Below are 19481 nucleotides of genomic sequence, written 5' to 3'. Positions count from 1 at the left end.
CGATTCCTCCATTCCCTTATGAAAACATACTGTGGATTGTCACAGATGAAACCAGGCATTGCTCCCATAGTCCTGACTGTTCCAGACATTGAAGCGGTAAATGAACCCCTGACATATAGGGCAAGCCATCCTGGACATTGCCGGTGCCTTTTTTTTTTTTTTTTGGAGAGATTTTCACTGTAGGGCGTGTGCGCTCGCCAGACAGACAGAGAGAGACATAGAGACAGAAAGCGAGAAATCACCCCCCAGGGGGGATGGTCACGCCGCAATCCCTTCTCCTCCATTCTCCTCTCGGGATCTTGGGCACGCACGCACACGCGCCTGGCGTGAGTTTTAAGCCACCGGGTCCGGGACGCGAACCGCGGTCAACTACGTGGGAGTCCAGCGACATAGCCATTACGCTAACTGCTGGTTCCCTGCCGGTGCCTTTTGTCATCCCACTGGCTCCTAAGGATCAAGTTCAGTCTGCTTTGCATAGCAAAACCTCCACTATATGCTTGTAATGATTTTCCAAGGACACTTCCTCTCTTCCTTGCTCTTAGCCACAGAAGGTAGACCAGGATTTAACATAAGTGCCTCCATCCTCTAATAGCCAAAATAGATCCACTAAATAGATGATATCCCATTAGTTGGTAAGACAGAATCCTCAATCTTATCAGTCCTGACTGCCGGGGTTACCAGTCTCTACCAGTAAGGGTTGCTGATAAATCCCAACAAATGTCAAGAGGCTGCTGTAAAGTTCCCTGGAACCATGCATGTGGCACCCAGCACTCAATCTGGCAGCAAGGAAAAGCTACTCTGTCATGGCCCCTCATTGCATTCCACCGCCAAAAAGAAGTCCAGCACCTTATTCAGAGCTTGGAGACAGTATTGTCTCATTTGAGCATTCTACTTGGTACTTTACATGGACTAAGCTACTTGTCAGTGTCCTTTGAATGGCCCAAGCCAACAGGCTGCATTTGCATCTGTCTAGCAAGCTATGATGTATTGTCCATCTTTGAAACCCCACAATCCTCATGGCTCTTTTCAGCTACAGGTCTCTGCCACTGATGATTTTACCAACTGGGACCTCTGACAGAGGAAAGCAGTGTTGACCTAGAAGCACCCCTTGTGTTATGGACTTGTGGCTGCCCTGCCCTGACAACAGCTATCAGTTTGTTTTTTTGTTTTATTATTTTTCTTTTCTTTTCTTTCTTTCTTTCTTTCTTCCTTTCTTTCTTTCTTTCTTTCTGTTTTTCTTTCTTTCTTTCTTTCAAGAGAGATTTTTGCTATAGGGTACTTGTGTTTACTGGAGAAACAGAGAGACAAAGTGAGAAATTACCTCCCAGGGGGAGGGTCATGCCGCAGTCCCTTCTCCTTCATTCACCTCTCCAGATCTTGGGCGCACGCGCGCTCACACACACACACACACACACATACACATACACACACACACACACATGTCCGGCATGAGTTTTAAGCCACCGATTCAGGACTCAGACCATGGTCAGCTACATGGAAGTCCATTACACTATCTGCTGGTTCCAGTTACATCCTTTTTATTTTTTGGAGAGGTTTTTGCTATAGGGCGCGTGCGCTCACCAGACAGAGAGAGACACAGAGACAGAAAGCGAGAAATCACCCCCTAGGGGTGATGATCACGCCACAATCCCTTCTCTTCCATTCTCCTCTCGGGATCTTGGGCACGCACGCACACGCGCACGGCATGAGTTTTAAGCCACCGGGTCCGGGGCGCGAACCGCGATCTACTATGTGGGAGTTCAGCGACATAGCCATTACGCTAACTGCTGGTCCTGCCCCGCGTGAGTTTTAAGCCACCGGGTCTGGGAATCCAACCACGGTCGACTACATGGGAGTCCAGTGACATAGCCATTACGCCAACTGCTGGTCCCAACTGAGACATCTGAAGAAAGCAACTTTGCTATGTAGGAATGTGGGACCAGGTTTCACATCTCCTCGCTATTCCAGAGAAGCAGGAAATCTGGGTTTGTATGTGAAATCTCCTGCTTTCTAAACATTGGAAACAAATTCCAATTCTACTAAAACACGAGACAGGCCAACTCTGTTCAGGGCAAATAAAACAGATTTGGGACCGGGACACGAACCACGGTCGACTACGTGGGAGTCCAGCGACATAGCCATTACGCCAACTGCTGGTTCCCCAGTTACACCCTTTTTGAAAAACAACTATTAGCTTGCTTTTGGAGAACTGTCAGAAACACTGCCTGGTCTCTGGAAGCTTTGTGACTGCCCAGTCTGATATTGCCATTTCAGGGTGAGTCAACTCAGATTCAGTGACTAATAAGGTGAATGGGGCCACCAGGTGACATCATGGTTAAGGCCCTGGACTCACACATGGCTGACTGCGGTTAGAGCCCCAGACCCTGTGGCTTCAAAATCATGTTGGGCGCATGTGCGTGAGTAGCCAAACTCCTAAGAGAAGAATGGAGGAGGGATTATGGTATAGCCATCCTCCCTAAGCATTCTTCACTTTCTTTCTATTTCTCTATCTCTCTCTGGCAAGCACATATACCTTATGCCAAAGTCCTCGGGGGCGGGGGGGAAGCACACACATAGTTGACATAGCTCTAACACCTTGTATAGGCCTTGCACTGTGTCAGGCAGTGGCCCATTCCCTCTTGGTGAGTTTCCTTGTATTTGTATATCCTGAGCGAGTGTGACAAATTACTCTCAGAGGAAGAAGTCGTCAGTGCAATATCATACCTATACTCCTGGGAAAGGTAGGACACCATTAAGACCTTGTTCTCAAAGACTGTGTGCAATGACACAGTTGTCGAAGTACCCAGGGCAACTAGGTAAACATGACTGGGTCTCTCTGGGGGTGAAGACAAACCGAACAGAGCATATTCATCAAATCTGTAATAGCCAAGTATTTACCAGTTGCTGACTAGATGAAGTCAGTAATTTCAGTAATACTGCATCTGGATCCTTAATGAGGCCTACAGCGTTAAGGTTGGGGTGATTCACCACCAGGCCCCAGTCATCCTTCCCAAGTGTAGGAGTAGGCCAAATTGGGCTGTTAAATGAGCAAGTAGTGAGACTCATCGCCCCTCCTCTAAAAAGGCTTCAGTCATGAAAGACTCCTTTTAATTTACACTGGGCCATATTAACCACTTTAACAGGAGAGAGGAAGCCTCACTGGTTCCATTAGCAAGGTAAATTTTCAGTACCAGACACTTAATTCACTACTTCCTGAGTCAGCCTTTACCCTCTGTTGGATATTCTAGGACAATGAGTGCTATGACCATCGTGAGTGGAGACAAGACTAGCTCCTGTGGTTAGGAGAGGCATGCTAGGGCTAGTGGGTGTCATGGTTGTTAAGGCACTGGGCTCCCACATTGTTGACTGCAGTTCAAGTCCTGGACCTGGTGGCTTGCTTTCTCACTTTTCCTGCCTCTTTTTCTGTCCCTCTCTGGAGAGCACATGTGCCCTGTGACAAATTCAAAAATAATAATATCAAATAATTCTTTAAAAGGGGCGGGGAATGGCGCATACCTGTTTGTTCTCTAACTTTATTGAGAGTACGTTGTTTAAATTTAGTGAGATTCCTCAGTATTCACTAAGGACATGAGAGTTTGCCAACTGGTGTATTTCAGCAGATGTTATTCAGAGCATTTGTTATAGAGACACAAAAACCAATCCCTGGGGACCAGCAGTTAGTGTGATAGCTATGTCACTGAACTCCCATGTAGTCGACCACAGTTCAATTCCCAGACCCGGTGGCTTAAACTCACACTGGGCATGTATGCGTGCGTGCCCAAGATCCTGAGAGGAGAGTGGAGGAGAAGGGATTTCAGCATGACCATCCCCCCTGGGGGGTGATTTCTTGCTTTCTGTCTCTCTTTCTCTCTCTCTTTTTCTGGTGAGTGCATGCACCCCGTAGCAAAAACCTCCCCCCCCCCAAGAAAAAAAAAATCACTGGTCTTTTATCTGTTATATAACTTATTTTAGTCACATTTAGATTACCAGTTGGGCCAAATTGTGAACTTTTGTTTCAGTTTTTGTTGACTGCTTGTTTTCTTCCTATTATAGACTGAATGGTGTCCCCCCACTCCTTCACCCCATTTATATGTTGAAGGCCTTACCCCATGTGGCTGTATTTAGAGACAGGACTTTTTTGGGGGAGAGGCTTTTGCTATAGGGTGCCTGAAAGACAGAGACAGAGAGAGAGAAATCCCCCCCCAGGGGGATGGCCATGCTGCAATTCCTTCTCCTCCATTCTCCTCTCAGGATCTTGGGTGGGCACACACGCACACTAGCCTGGCGTGAGTTTTAGCCACCGGGTCTGGGACTTGAACCACTGTCAACTACATGGCGTCTGTTTCAGCCACCAGGTCTGGGACTTGATCCACTGTCAACCACATGGCGTGAGTTTTAGCCACCAGGTCTGGGACTTGAACCACTGTCAACTACATGGGAGTCCAGCAACATAGCCATTATGCCAACTGCTGGTTCTGAGACAGGACTTTTAAAGGTTAAATTAATGAAGTTACAAGGGTGAGGGCCTACCCTGATAGAATTTGTATCCTTATAAAAAGAGAAAAGCTAGAGATTCTCCCTCCCCCACACCCACCCCCACTCAGCAGAAAGGCCAAGGGAGGATATAGCAAGAAGGCAGCCACCTGCAAGCCAGGAAGAGTGGCCTCAAAGAAGAATTTCCATAAGAGTAAAAAGGTGTCCTTGGTGATTCGTTTTTAATTTTGTTGTTTGTTTATTTTTACATATATATTTGTCCAGGGCACTTAACTCCTCAGTGTTTAAATTGTAAAAGAATATTGTATAGCTGAAAGCCAAACACACATTCTAAAACAAAGTGTGTATACAAAACACAGTTTAGAGTATAGCAGATTATTAGATACACCATAGAGTATTAAATAAATCTGGTATTTTAAGTGGGTGATGATATGTAAGGTAATGTTTTCTGAGAATTTATGAGTTGAACTGACTCTATTAAAAAATAGTCAGGGGTCGGTGGTTTGCATAATAGTTATGTCACTGGACTTCCATGTAGTCGACTCTGGTTCGGGTCCCAGACTGGTGGCCTAAACTCACGCTGGGCGCATGTGCATGCATGCCCAAGATCCTGAAAAGAGAATGGAGAAGGGATTGTGGCATGGCCATCCCCCCTAGGGGGAGTGATTTCTCACTTTCTGTCTCTCTGTCCCTCTCTGGTCAAATTAAAAATAATTAATTAAAGTTCAGTAAAATGATTCTTTAAAAAAAAGTCAAACCCAAAATTTTGGCTTCTGTAATAATATAAATGATAATTAGAAGGTCATTTTAATAGAAATATCAGGGAACTTCAGCATCAATTTATTAGACAGAAATGGACCTTTTGTCATTTAAGTATGAAAATACAGTAGTAAGTACACTAAAATTATTTCATTTACTTTGTCAGTTTTCAGTACCAAGTAAATCACATGTGAAATGAACACTGTATTGTGTAACGCTGTGAGGGAGACAGTGTGTGTAGGTTTCTTTAAAATAGAGTGTGCTTCGCCCTGCACCTCCCAACCCCTGCACCCCGAGTATAAAAGATTTTCAAAGGCACCAAATCTTTGAACATGGAAGGTTTTATGACAAAAATTCATTCCAAAGGGACATTATTTGGAAATATAATTCACATTTTCAAATCAGTTCTTATTTTAGGAGATGTATTTTTGGGTTGTTACATAAAAACGTTGAATAATTTGAAAACTTACTTTTCATTTTGTATTCAGTGTGGAGATTTATTCCCAGAGTGGGGCTTTTCTGATGCAAAATTGGAATGCTGTGTAGTCACCACAGCTGTCCCCCACACCATGTGGCATCTCCCATTACCTTACTGGAGAGATGAATTTTTGGCCCAGTGTTTCAGTGATATTGGACACACATGGTTTCAAGTGGCAAAGCCATATGCTTATGCATTCACACGGCTCTCCCAGCTCCAGTTGGCCCCAGACTAGAACAGGGAGAACACATTCTCACTGTGGCCGCCCTCACGGCTGCCGGAGTCCCTGGATCACAGTAGGTCGTGTTGCTTCTGAAGACACGACTCACTATTGCTGAGGAATTACGCAGTCCCTAAGGTGCCTTACAGCTGTAGGAGCAACAGTAATGAATTGCTGAGGGGGTTCTCTCAGATTTCAGATGGTAGTCCTATTATTATTGATCTTTTTAAAATATAAATAATAAAATTCGTGGCCAGGAAATAACTAAGAAAACTAAAGAAAAAGATTGTCACAGGTGGTTTTTTAAGATTTCAGTCTAGATATTTTATTTAAAATTTTTCCTTTCCAGAAAAATAGTAGTACGATACTTTGGACTCCCATCAACAAGAAATGAAAATCAAGTTGGTTTGTAGTGCTCATTGTTCATGTGTGCAGCATATTTGGAAAGCTAGTTCTGTTCAGAATGGAAATTATTTTGAAGAATTCATTTACTTTGGGAAACAAATCATTTATATTTTTGATATTTTAGACAATTTTGTTTGCTCAAAAATGTTTTAAAATTAATGCAAAAATTAAATGATTTGATCTGGTGTGAAATTGCATTGTTATGTAGTTTGAATACTATGTCAACATATATTTTTATCAAATTAAACTTAATGCTCTTCGTGGTATGATTTTGTACTGTAAATGTTAATAAAACAACACTTTTTACATTTTGGAAATCAGTTGTTATACCTATTAAAGCTTTAGCTTTTAGGAATAAAGCTATGATTTCCTTGGAAGTCCAGTTATGTTCCTCTAAATAGTATCTGAATAAGAATTTTTTTTTTCCTTAAATAAAATAAGAATTAAAAAGCGAAAAGAACAATCTCTCCTTGTAAATGTTTAAATCATCTCATATGGAGATTTAGATTTCTGATATTCATTAAATATCAAAGAAATTTCAGCCAGACTCGATGTAGGCTACCTTTATAGAAGTGAATCTATGCATGTATTGTAGGGGCTGTACTGATGAATATGTTTGAGGCTTTCAGCTCTTAGTGGATACAAAATAGAATGATTGATAAAATCCTCCCTACTATTGGCTATTATTTACTGACTCTTAAGTGGCAGGTTGTATTTATGCCAATTTATCTGCTTCAGGGAACATTCTTGATAGCAGAACAAAGTGAATGAAAGTAGTTTGCTTTGCAAATGAATGCAAATGGGAGAGCCTTTCGGAAAGCCCTTTAACAGGGGCAGTGCACTTTGATTATGAGTGAAGCTGCCATTTGGACATGGTGAAAAGAGCACGCTTGAACCATTGATTGGGGGAGACAGTAAAAAGTCAGGAAGGGCCCCGTTAAGCTTGCAGTGAGGCAGGCGGATGTCAGTGTGGTTAGAGCACAGTGGGAGAATGACAGGGAGGATTAGTGTCAGGGAGAAGCTTTGCTGTAGCTGTGGAGATAGTCCCTGGGGTCACTCACCTCTGACTGTTGTTCTGTGCTGATGGCTCTGTAATGCAAACTGCCTGATGTATGCCTGTTCATTATCGGAAATGGTGATTAGAAAAGGTATTTGTCTCAAAGGTTTCCTTCTTTCTTTCCTTTTTTTCTTTCTTTTTCTTTCTTTTTAATTAAAGGAAAATAAGATAGGCTTCCACAGACTCTTTGCTGACTACTAGAGTTTTGTTTAACAGAGTAGTTACTGCCTCTGGTGGGGGATAGTTTAGTGCTAAAATGTAGTGTGAAGTAATTGTAATATGGTTATTTGATCGTTTCTTGTGCTTTGCTCAGTTTGGTAGTGTTGAAGGAAATGCAGAGAATATGTTTGCTTTTTGCTTGTGTGATTTTGTAGTCTTAAAGGTGCTCGATTTTTCAGTTTAATTATTCGGTCAATTTTTAATAGGTGTTTACCTTCTCAACAATGAAATGCAGCTGTGCATGGACTCGATAGCTTAAATCTTGATCAAGAGAGTTTCTAAGTTTGTTCCCGAGTTTTGTACAATATTAGCATTTCTTAAATAGCTTTAAAATACATCATTTTAAAAATTGGATATTGTTACATAGAACAAACAAAAAATGTCTCTCTGTCTTGGTTCTGATTCTAAACCTAGTATATTATTCATATTTTCATTTATACTTGTAAGATTTTTTTCTGCTTTTTTTAAAGTATATACATTAATACATTTTAACTTTAGGACCTTTAATAGTAGTATTATATGAGATCTTTACAGGCAGTATTGCATTTTGTAGCAAGAATGCATTTCATAAGCTTTGGAAAGAATTTCTCACTTTAATACAAAACTAGTGTTTTTAAAAATGCCTTCAAAAGCCTGATTTTGCAATATTTCTGCTTTCTTATTTGGTATAACGATTCTCAAAGAGGTTGCCGGAGCTTTGCATTCTATTATCAAATATGCAACTCAAACTTTTCATCTGAGCCGTTAGGTGCATTTAGTAGTGTTTTTTTGTAGAATGCATATTGCCTATATATAGTTGGCTTCCCAGGTTTGGTGAATGTTTTAGCAAACGTCGTCCCGATTATCTTTTTTAAATTTTCTTAATGTTTTGCAGGCACCAGAATGGACAGAAGAGGACCTCAGCCAGCTGACAAGAAGTATGGTTAAGTTCCCAGGAGGAACCCCAGGTCGATGGGAAAAGATTGCCCACGAATTGGGTCGATCTGTGACAGATGTGAGTTCACTCAGATTTGCATTGTACAGAGAGTGACAAACGAGAACAAGTCAGCTGTGTAGACGACAGGCATAGATAGGTTCAACATTATCTTTGGAGAAAGACTACAGTCCTTTTAGGACCAGAGAGCAAACCATTTGTGAAATAAGTGGTTGTGAGCCCACCCCAAGTCCTGGTTACCAGCGATGGGAGGAATTCTAGTGTTTGGAGACTTAGGCCACTGTAACCTGATCACAGAAAAGCAACCCCAGGTTTTGTGTTTATACTGACCCCTCTAATTGGGGAAAATATTGTTCAAAACTGATCAAAATTAGAGAGGTACTGTTTTGGTCAGATCTTTTCAGTTTGCTACTGGTATTTAGTCAAACAGTTTGGATTAATTAAATGAGCAGTATTTCTGTAATACAAATGAGTGTTTACTCTTTTATTTTGATGATAATACAATATCTATTTTGAAAAGTTATTTAACCAGAAAAATATATATATATATATATATATATGTATATATATACACATACACACACACAGATACATAGACACATGTATACATGTGTACATATATGTGTGTGTATATTGAAAAAGTAATAACATTTTTCTGTTTTTTGTGCAAAAATGCAGTGAGTTTTCCAACAACCCAATATATGTACATGTACATAGGAATGGCCATGCATAATATTTAAAAACAAAGTATTTCCTTGGAAAGGTTTTGACTTAACACTTTGAGTATTTTTATTCAGGAAGTTTCAAGCAGAGAATCTTTTTTTTTTTGGAGAGATTTTTGCTATAGGGCGCGTGTGCTCACCAGACAGACAGAGACAGAAAGCGAGAAATCACCCCCCCAGGGGGAATGGCCACACAGCAATCCCTTCTCCTCCATTCTCCTCATGGGATCTTGGGCATGCATGCACATGCGCCCTTCATGAGTTTAAGCCACCGGGTCCGGGACTCGAACCATGGTCGACTACGTGGAAGTCCAGCAACATAGCCATTACGCTAACTGCTGGTCCCAATATAAGCATTATTTCTAACTTTAGAAAAAGTGACACCAACTATATTTTAACTCAGATATACCTAAACTGTCAGGCCTATTTATTATGGATGAAATATTTTAAATGTTAATACATGCCTTTCAGCAAATAATTTGGGTAACCACAAAGGACACACAAATTGTAAAAACAACAGAGGAAACAAAAACTGTCTGACATAGAAAACCAACGTTAATGTGATTATTAACTGCAGGTTTTCTAAATTAGGGTCAGAGAGCCTCAGATTTCTTCCATGAGAAGTAATATTACTTTCTTGCCTGAAAGGATGTAAACTGATGCTGCTCCTCTCCATGGTCACTAATCTCTTGCATTCTGTGATAACACACTGACTCGAGGGTTTCTGCCTGCTCGGAAAAGTCCCAGGTAGGCAGCAAAACAAAGGACAAGTGGCGAAACTCAGACTTTTGTGGCTATTTTCAAGTCACAGTGTGCAAGAAGAGGTGTGGAGTTGAGTGAGGAAGAGGAGGGCAGGTAATACAATTCCTGGTGTAAGCTTATATAGGTATACTAGTGGGGAAACAGAGGAGATACCTTTTGAGGTGAATTTCTTTATTTTTGTTATGGTGGTTGTTTCAGAAACACCTAAGTAGATTGTTTAAAATAAGCTTTATTGTTTATCAGTGAATTAAGTGTATAGTTATTATTTTAACAAATATTTTACTGTTGAGAGTCAGACTAGCCCTGTGCAAAATTGTGAAAATGACAAGGATTATCCTTTTGGTTTACTGGGGATTTAAAACATTTTATTTGGGGTTTGCCATAGAGCATGTGTGCTCTTCAGAGAGAGAGAGAGGGAGAAGGAAAGTGAGAAATCACTCCCCGGGGAGATGGCCGTGTTCCAATTCCTTTTCTTCCCTTCTCCTCGCAGGATTTTGGGCATGCACACACACATGCCCAGTGTGATTTTCAAGGCGCCGGGTCTAGAACTTGAACTGTGGTTGGCCACGTGAAAGTCCAGTGCTTTAACCACCATGTCGCTTGCTGGCCCCTCGGTTTTCTGTTTCTCCTCACTACCCCTCTCCGGCCTCCTGCCTAGCAGGTCTCTTGCCTGAGCCTGATCTCATCCTCCTCTCCTTCCTTTCTCCCTTACCCTCTCAAGTGGACACGTTTTGAAGATACTTAAAGTTTAGAAAAAAATTTATTCCTTTTCCTTGCTAAATGAATCACGAGCTGATCTAATAACCAATTTTTATTATTACTAGATGATGATAATGTGTTACCAAATAACTTGTATGCACATGTATTTAATGGAAGTCTTCATTATTATTCCAAGAATATGAATGATTGCTGTAAGATTGCAACTTAACTGCCTATTTTTCTAAATTATTTATTCAATTTTATTTGTTCATTCACTTTTTTTTGAATTATTTAATGTTATTTATTCATTCATTCATTCATCTTATTTTAATTTGACCAGAGTGAGACACAGAGAAAGAGAGAAAGTGAAAAAGCAAGTCACCAGATCTGGGATGCGAATGGTGGTTGGCTATGTGGGAGTATCCAGCACCTTAACCACCACGCCACCTGCTGGTCCCTCATTCATTTATTCTAATTTGACCAGAGAGAGAGAGGGGGAAAGTGAGAAAGCAAGCCACCAGGTCTGGGACTCGAACTGTGGTTGGCCATGTGAGAGTGTCCAACACCTCAACCACCACACCACCTGCTAGCCCCTATAACTGCCTATTTGAAGGAAAGAGAAGGCAGTGTTATTTCCAAGTAGTAACCTCTGACCATCAGATCAAATGACATAATCAATTGCTTAATCTCTCTATTGGTCTGATTATAGTTTTGCAATATCATATGATTCCTCGGGTAGAAGCTGATAAATAGATTTGCCTTCCATGTCACCCTTTCTGTCTCAGCATTAAGGAAAATCACACATAGGACATGATTATAAAGTATATATTCACCACATAAGACTAACATTGCACACTCACTTAAAAGATCAGACTTTTTTTTTTTTTTTTTAGGTTTTTGCTATAGGGTGTGCACTCAGCAGAGAGAGAGAAAAAGTAAGAAATTACCTCTGGGGGTATGGCCATGCCATAGTCCCTTCTCTTCTACTCTCCTCTTGGAATTTCGGGCATGCACACATATGTACCTGATGTGTTTTTCAAGCTTCCAGGTACAGGACTCAAACTGTAGTGTCGGCTATGTGGCACCCAGGGCCTTAATCACCATACCATCTGCTGGCCCCAAATCAGACTGCTTTAGTGATAATATTGGTTATTCCATCATTCATTTTTGTAGTATTTTACACTTTCAAAATATTTATGATTTCACTTGATCTTTCCAACGACACTGTGAGGTCGACAGTCATTATTTAACTTCATCTTGACAGCTCAGTAAGCTGCTGATAAGATATTTGTTTGAGGGCTGGCAGGTAGCGTGGTGGTTAAGGGCTCTGGACTTCCACATGGCCGACTGTGGTTCAAGTCCCAGACCTGGCGAGCTTGCTTTCTCTCGCTCTCCCTCTTTTTTTTCTCTCTCTCACTCTGTCCCACTACATAAATAAATACATAAATAAATAAAGTTAAGTAAAATAATTCTTTTTTTTTAAAAAAAAAGATACTTGTTTGAGATGTCACAACTATTTATGGAACTGAGACAAAACCAAATTTTTGTGGGAGGTTTTTTGTGTATGTTTTTCTTTTTAGTTTTGCTACAGGGCACATGTGCTAGTATGATTGGAGAGAGAGCAAGCGAGAGAAAGAAAGTGAGAAAGCACCCCTGAAGGAGGATAGCCATGCCACAGTCTCCTCTCCTCCACAGATTCTGGCCATGCACATAGGCACGCTCAAGCGTCGGGGTGTCCTTCAAGCCGGTGGGTCCAGGACTCAAACTACTCAGTTATGTGGCATTCAGCCACCCCAACCACCATGCCACTGGCTCACTCCCTAAACCACATTTTTAAAAATTTCTTCATGAGCAAGGGTAAGAGGAAGGAGAGGGAGCACATTTCCAGTAAGGTCTTTTTTTGGAGAGGTTTTTGCTATAGGGTACGTGCACTCGCCAGAAAGACAGAGAGAGATGAGAGACAGAAAGCGAGAAATCACCCCCCAGGGGGGGATGGCCACGCCATAATCCCTTCTCCATTCTCCTCTCGGGATCTTGGGCACACATGCACACGTGCCCGGAGTGATTTTAAGCCACGGGGTCTGGGACACGAACCATGGTCGACTACGTAGGAGTCCAGTGACATAGCCATTACGCTAACTTCTGGTCCCTCCAATAAGGTATTATTATTATTATTATTATCATCATCATAATCTTTATATTACATTGGATTACATATAACTTTACAGTGTATTACATTGCTTTTTCAAAAGGGAATGCCATGCATGTCAGTCAATACCGAGACATTAAAACCCCCACTTTATCATTCAATATCTTCTCATTGTTTTTCTCATTCATTATTATCATTATTCCAATTATTTTTTTAACCAGTCAATCACTGTTTCTTGTTTTGCTTGTAAAAAGACTTTACCCATCATGAAATACTTCTCAGACCCATCCAGTTGAGAAAACTATACACGTCATCATCAACAGGTAATAAACCATATCTGTGTCCCTCTAATGTCATGCCTCTCTATTTGTTCTCTTGCTATCTTTCTCTATCCTCTTCTCTTTCTCCCCCCATTCCACACTGTCTTATTCTCCTTAAGTATTTTCACTGCTTTTATGTCCTCCAATATTTCACTCTCTACCATAGAGTGCGGATAGTTGGTATATATTAAGTGGATGCATGCAATATCTTTCTTTCATGTCCTAGCTTACTTCACTCAGCAATAGATCCTCCATATCTGACTACTTTCTATCAAATGCCAAGGTCTTGTTATTTTTTATGGCTGAGTAGTATTCCATAGAGTATATATACCACACTTTTCCAATCCATTCATTGGTTTGTGGACATTTAGTTGGTTCCATGTCTTGGCACCTCCAATAAGGTCTTTATACCACACTCCTAACCCAGCCTCAGCCAGCCCAGATTGTGGGTGTAGGGAGAGCTCAGGGTGCACATCCAAGACCTCACTGGTATGTTCTTCCCTCTGTTTCTGCTTTGTTGCTGTGTGTATGAAAAACACTTGCCCAAACACTTATCGTTAGACCTCTTTTGATAAAACTCTATGTTCACAACAAAAGAAGTAACTTTAAAAAATACATGCAAGTGAAAATTTTTTTCTAATCCACCATGATAAAAAATGATTTCTATAAATAATTTGTAAAATATTATTCTAGACTTTAGTCTTCCTATACAAGAATATTAATATGTAGGGTTTTTTCAAAATGTTATTCATTTATTTAAATTTGACCAGAGAGAGACAGAGTGAGAGGGGGGTGGAGGGGATGAGAAAGCAAACCACCCAGTCCAGGACTCGAACTGCGGCTGATCATGTGGGAGTCCAATACCCTTAACCACCTGCTGGCCCCAATGTATGGTTTTAACAGTATTAATCTAGCCTGTCCTTCTCACCACACTATGGAACATGAGCACAAGGGTCACAGCATAGTACCTGTCTCAAAAGTGAATAATACTTGCCAGCTCATAACCATGTAATATTTCGTACATCATTCAGTTTTTCAGTTTTTAAAACCTAGAGAGTGTTAAAGATTGTGGCATGTTACGGACCAGGCTGTGTTCTCTCCTTCTCTAGTGACAGATCTGGAGTCAGGTGCGCATGTGCCCAGCAGCACCACATTCCCAGGCCTCCCAAGCTCTGATAGAACTGGGGTACTAATTCCCTTTCAGAGAACATAATTGAAGGCATGTGTGTTCAGAGGCACTCTGACTCATTTTTCCCTTCCACTGAGCTGGAATACTAATTTGCCTGTAACTTTGCAGGCAGACGGTCACCCTCAGGAGCCATGGAGAAACATGATAGAAAGAACCTCATGCCTGGAGAAAGAAAATTGTAGTTGGTAACAAGTAACATAAAAATTGTAGTTGGTTCTTACTTCAAAATGTTTGTGGGAAAAGTGGAATTAGAGTATGCATTTATTTTGGTCCGTAAAAGAGCAGTTGTTTTTTTCTTTTTAATAAAATGCATTTTCCATGAGCTTTTTGAAGTATCCTTATATGAAGAAAACTAAAGTAAGATAAGAGGAAAGAGACAGAAGGGAGTTGCCATTTCACGCAGGAGTCAGGTAGGCCGTCTCTGAGGGGTAATGTCAGAGCGGAGATAACAGGGCGAGGTGGGGGTGGGGGTGTTGTCTGGGAAGGAGCTCCAGGCAGCCAGCCGAAGCATCACTGGGGGAGGTGTTGAGGCAAGAGCACGTCTGAGGTATTCAGGTCCAGAAAAGAGGTCAACGTGGATGAAATGGGGTGAGTAGATGATAGAACATGAGACAGGAGGTGGCAGAAAACCTGACCGTAGCAGGAAAATTGGTGTTTTACTCTGAAATTGCTGGAGAATTTGACCAAAAGAGTACAGCTATCTAAAAGAATCTTCCCTAGCACATTGTGGAGAAGAAACTGGCAGGCAAAGTGTAGAAGCTGGGAGGAGAGGCAGGGAAGAGGCTCAGCTGTCCAAACGAAAGGCAGGTCGTTCAGACTGGGGGTTGTTGGCAGAGTGAGAAGCAGTTGGATTCAGGAAGGCATGTTAGTTATTTAGTTACCTGTAGTTGGAACCTTGTAACCTTCAGAACTGTGGTATAAGATACATTGTTTTTCATCATAAACTCTTTTTTTTTTTGCCATAGGATGTGTGCACTCGCCAAACAGAGAGAGAGAGAGACAGAGAGACAGAAAGTGAGAAACCAACCCCCCGGGGGGATGGCCATACCGCAATCCCTTCTCCTCCATTCTCCTCTCAGGATCTTGGGCATTCACGCACATGCACCCAGCGTGAGTTTCAAGCCACCGGGTCCGGGATGCGAACCACAGTCAACTACATGGGAGTCCAGCGCAGGAAAATTGGTGTTTTACTCTGAAATTGCTGGAGAATTTGACCAAAAGAGTACAGCTATCTAAAAGAATCTTCCCTAGCACATTGTGGAGAAGAAACTGGCAGGCAAAGTGTAGAAGCTGGGAGGAGAGGCAGGGAAGAGGCTCAGCTGTCCAAACGAAAGGCAGGTCGTTCAGACTGGGGGTTGTTGGCAGAGTGAGAAGCAGTTGGATTCAGGAAGGCATGTTAGTTATTTAGTTACCTGTAGTTGGAACCTTGTAACCTTCAGAACTGTGGTATAAGATACATTGTTTTTCATCATAAACTCTTTTTTTTTTTGCCATAGGATGTGTGCACTCGCCAAACAGAGAGAGAGAGAGACAGAGAGACAGAAAGTGAGAAACCAACCCCCCGGGGGGATGGCCATACCGCAATCCCTTCTCCTCCATTCTCCTCTCAGGATCTTGGGCATTCACGCACATGCACCCAGCGTGAGTTTCAAGCCACCGGGTCCGGGATGCGAACCACAGTCAACTACATGGGAGTCCAGCGACATAGCCATTACGCTAACTGCTGGTCCCCATCATAAACTCTTATGCACTGCTTTTTTAAAAACTATACACATGTATTATCTTGATTTTAAAAACTACAAGAAACAAAATATTTTATTTTTCAAGTTTTTTGTGTCATTATATATAGGCCAAGCTCATTCTTTTGAATATTTTTTCATTGCCAAAGAGTGCAAGTACTTGTCAGAGACAGAGAAAAAGAGGAGGAGGGAAAAAGCACCACCCCTCTCCGTGGGATTTGGTCATGCTGCAATCTCTTCCCCTCCATTTTTCCATCCTGTTGGGATTTTGGGTAGGAACACCCATATGCATGGTATAGTTTTCTTTTCTTTTTCTTTTTATTAATAATTTGCTAGAGGGCTCATAAACTCAACAAGAGAGGGAGAAAAAAAGAAGAAGCTTCTCCATGCAGGATGGTCACACCACAGTTTCTTCTTCTACATCTCTCCCTCCTTCCAGGATTTTGGATCTGCATGCACCTATGTTTTGCATGGTATGCATGTCCAGTATGTTTTTCAAGCCGTGGGATCCAGGACACAAGCCATGCAATCAGCCATGTGGAATCTGGCTGCCTTAACCACCACTCCATCATCTGAACTGTACCCGATGTGCTTTTCAGGCTACTGGGCCCAGGATTTGAACCACTTATGGACATGTGGGGCCTGATTCCCTTAACTACTAGGCTATAAGGTCAGCTCCATTTTTTTTTTTATTTATTTATTTTAGTGAGAGATTTTTAATACAGGGTACATACACTTGCCAGAGAGACAAAAAGATAGACAGACAGAAAGTTAGAAATCACCCACCAGGGAATGGCCATGCCACAAACCCTTCTCCTCCATTCTCTTCTCAGGATTTTGGGCAGACATGCACATGCACCTGGTGTTAAGGGTTTTTTTGTTTGTTTGTTTGTTTTTAGAATTTTTTTATTGTATGGTATTGTATTGTATTGTATTTGACTAGAGAGGGACAGAGAGAGAGAAAGAAGGAAAGTGAGAAAGTAAGCCACCAACCAGGTCTAGGACTTGTGGGAGTCCAGAGCCCTTAACCACCATGCTGCCTGCCAGCCCCCCCATTGTAAGTTGTTTTGTTTTGTTTTGTTTTTGAGAGATTTTTGCCATAGGGCACGTGCGCTCACCAGAAAGACAGAGACAGAAAGTGAGAAATCACCCCCCTGGGGGATGGCCACGCCACAATCTCTTCTCCACTCTCCTCTCGGGATCCTGGGCATGCGCGCACACGTGCCTGGCGTGAGTTTAAGCCACTGGGTCTGGGACTCGAATCGTGGTCAACTACATGAGAGTCCAGTGACGTAGCCATTATGCTATCTGCTAGTGCCCTCCATTATAAGTTTTAAACCGTTGGGTCCAGGATTCAAACTGTGGTTGACTATGTGGGAGTCCAGCAATGTAACCATTATACCATCTGCTGGTTCTGCCAGCTCAGATTTTAAAGGAATTTAAAAAGCTTTATTGATTTTACAAAAGTAGAGAAAAAAATCCTAAATTTCATAAAGGACTTCAGATATTCAAAACAATCTTGAGAAAGAACAAAGCTGGAAGCATCACTTTTCCTGATTTCAAAATAATTATGAAGTTACGGTAATTAAAACAGTAAGGTACTAGCATAGAGCAGACATAGAGACCAGTGGAACAGAAAAAAAAAAAAGAAATAAACCCATACAACTAATCTTCAGAATCTTCAGAAAGGACATCAAGAATACACATGGGAAAAGGACAGTTTCTTCAACAAAAGATGCTTAGAAGACTAGATACCACATGCAAGGGTGATTTCTCGTTTTCTATCTCTTGTCTCTCTAGCGAGCGCACATATCCTATAGCAAAAATCTCTCTAAAAAAAAAAAGACTAGTTTTTTGAATGATTGGTAGCATTCATCTGTTAAAGTACTCTTCTGTTAACCTGTTGTAGGTATTTTCCTTTTTTTTTTTTTTTTTTGAGAGGTTTTTGCCATAGGGCGTGTGCGCTCGCCAGACAGAGAGAAACAGAGACAGAAAGCGAGAAATCACCCCCCAGGGGGGATGGCCACGCCGCAATCTCTTCTCCTCCATTCTCCTCTCGGGATCTTGGGCATGCACACACATGCACCCGGTGTGAGTTTAAACCACTGGGTCCGGACGCGAACCGCGGTCAACCACGTGGGAGTCCAGCGACATAGCCATTATGCTAACTGCTAGTCCCTAGGTATTTTCTATAAGGAAGGTTTATTGACTACAGGCTTCATTTCTTTGATGGGTAATGAACTATTCATGTTTTATATTTCTTCTTGAGTAATTTTTAGAAAACTATATTATCTAGGAATACATCTACTTAATCTAAATCTTGATATAAATTGGTGTAAAGTTTATATTCTCTTATTATCTGTTTCACTCCTTTATTGTAAAATATAGACACACAAGAAATGCATAAGATAGCTTAATAAATAAGTATAAAATTTTAAAAAGTGTAATTTTAATCAATAGTTAAGTCAATATTAAGAAAAGAATATTGGGGCCGGCGGGTGGCATGGTGGTGGTAAGGGTGCTGGACTCCCACATGGCTGACCATGGTTCGAGTCCCAGACCTGGCATATTGCTTTCTCACTTTCTCTCACTCTCACTCTCTTGCTCTGTCCCTCTTTTGTCAAATTAAAATAAATAAATAACATTAAATAAAATAATTTTTTGAAAAAAAAGAAAACATTAACAGCAATGTTGGATAGGGATAAAAGGTAATGGAATTAATGGAAGTTCTCACCTTAAAATCAAAACCTCATTATATCTTAAATGAATTTATAAGAAATTCTTGGGACCAGCAGATGGCATAGCAGTTACATGACTGGACTCTCACATGGTCTACCATGGTTCAAGTCTCAGACCTGGTGGCTTCAAACACACATGTGCGTGCGTGCCAAAGATCCCAGGAGGAGAAGGGGTTGTGGTGTGGCCATCTCCCCTGGAGTGACTTCTTGCCTTCTGTCTCTTCTTTCTCTCTGGTGAGTACACGAACCCTATAGCAAAAAAAAAAAAAAAAAAAAAGGCATTAAAAAAAGGCATAAAAATGTTAGATGATGTGCCTGAATTTACATAGTAAACACTCTAATGTACAATCTAAGATTGTACCCTTATCTTTGTCATATTGTCTAACCCAGATGTCACATGGACCCTCCGTGACTCTCAGAGATCCAAAACCAGCAATTATTGTACACAGTCACGTCTGGAAAGCTTCCCACTCTGTTAATTCCCAAGGCTGGTGCCCCACTTCCCTCAAGTACCTGCATCCTTGTGTGTCCTTTTCATGTGTACTATGTTGGTTCCTCAGAGTCTCTCATACACAGCATTAGTGAGCAGGAGTGGAT

General features: G+C 41.4%; 1 protein-coding gene across 1 annotated transcript in view; it reads left to right on the top strand.

Annotated features, from left to right (window-relative positions):
* DNAJC1 (DnaJ heat shock protein family (Hsp40) member C1) overlaps positions 1–19481 on the top strand; it is a gene marked incomplete at its 5' end in the record, with an annotated part of 214976 nt that overhangs the window by 174219 nt on the left and 21276 nt on the right. The window contains one exon of the mRNA XM_006141626.1: positions 8507–8626. Coding sequence (XP_006141688.1) covers positions 8507–8626 — 120 coding nt within the window. The remainder of the gene's footprint in view (positions 1–8506; positions 8627–19481) is intronic.

The sequence above is a fragment of the Tupaia chinensis genome, unplaced genomic scaffold (assembly GCF_000334495.1).
Source record: "Tupaia chinensis unplaced genomic scaffold, TupChi_1.0 Scaffold000060_1, whole genome shotgun sequence".
In the NCBI taxonomy this organism is placed as follows: Eukaryota; Metazoa; Chordata; class Mammalia; order Scandentia; family Tupaiidae; genus Tupaia; species Tupaia belangeri.
This window is presented reverse-complemented; position numbering and strand designations above follow the sequence as displayed.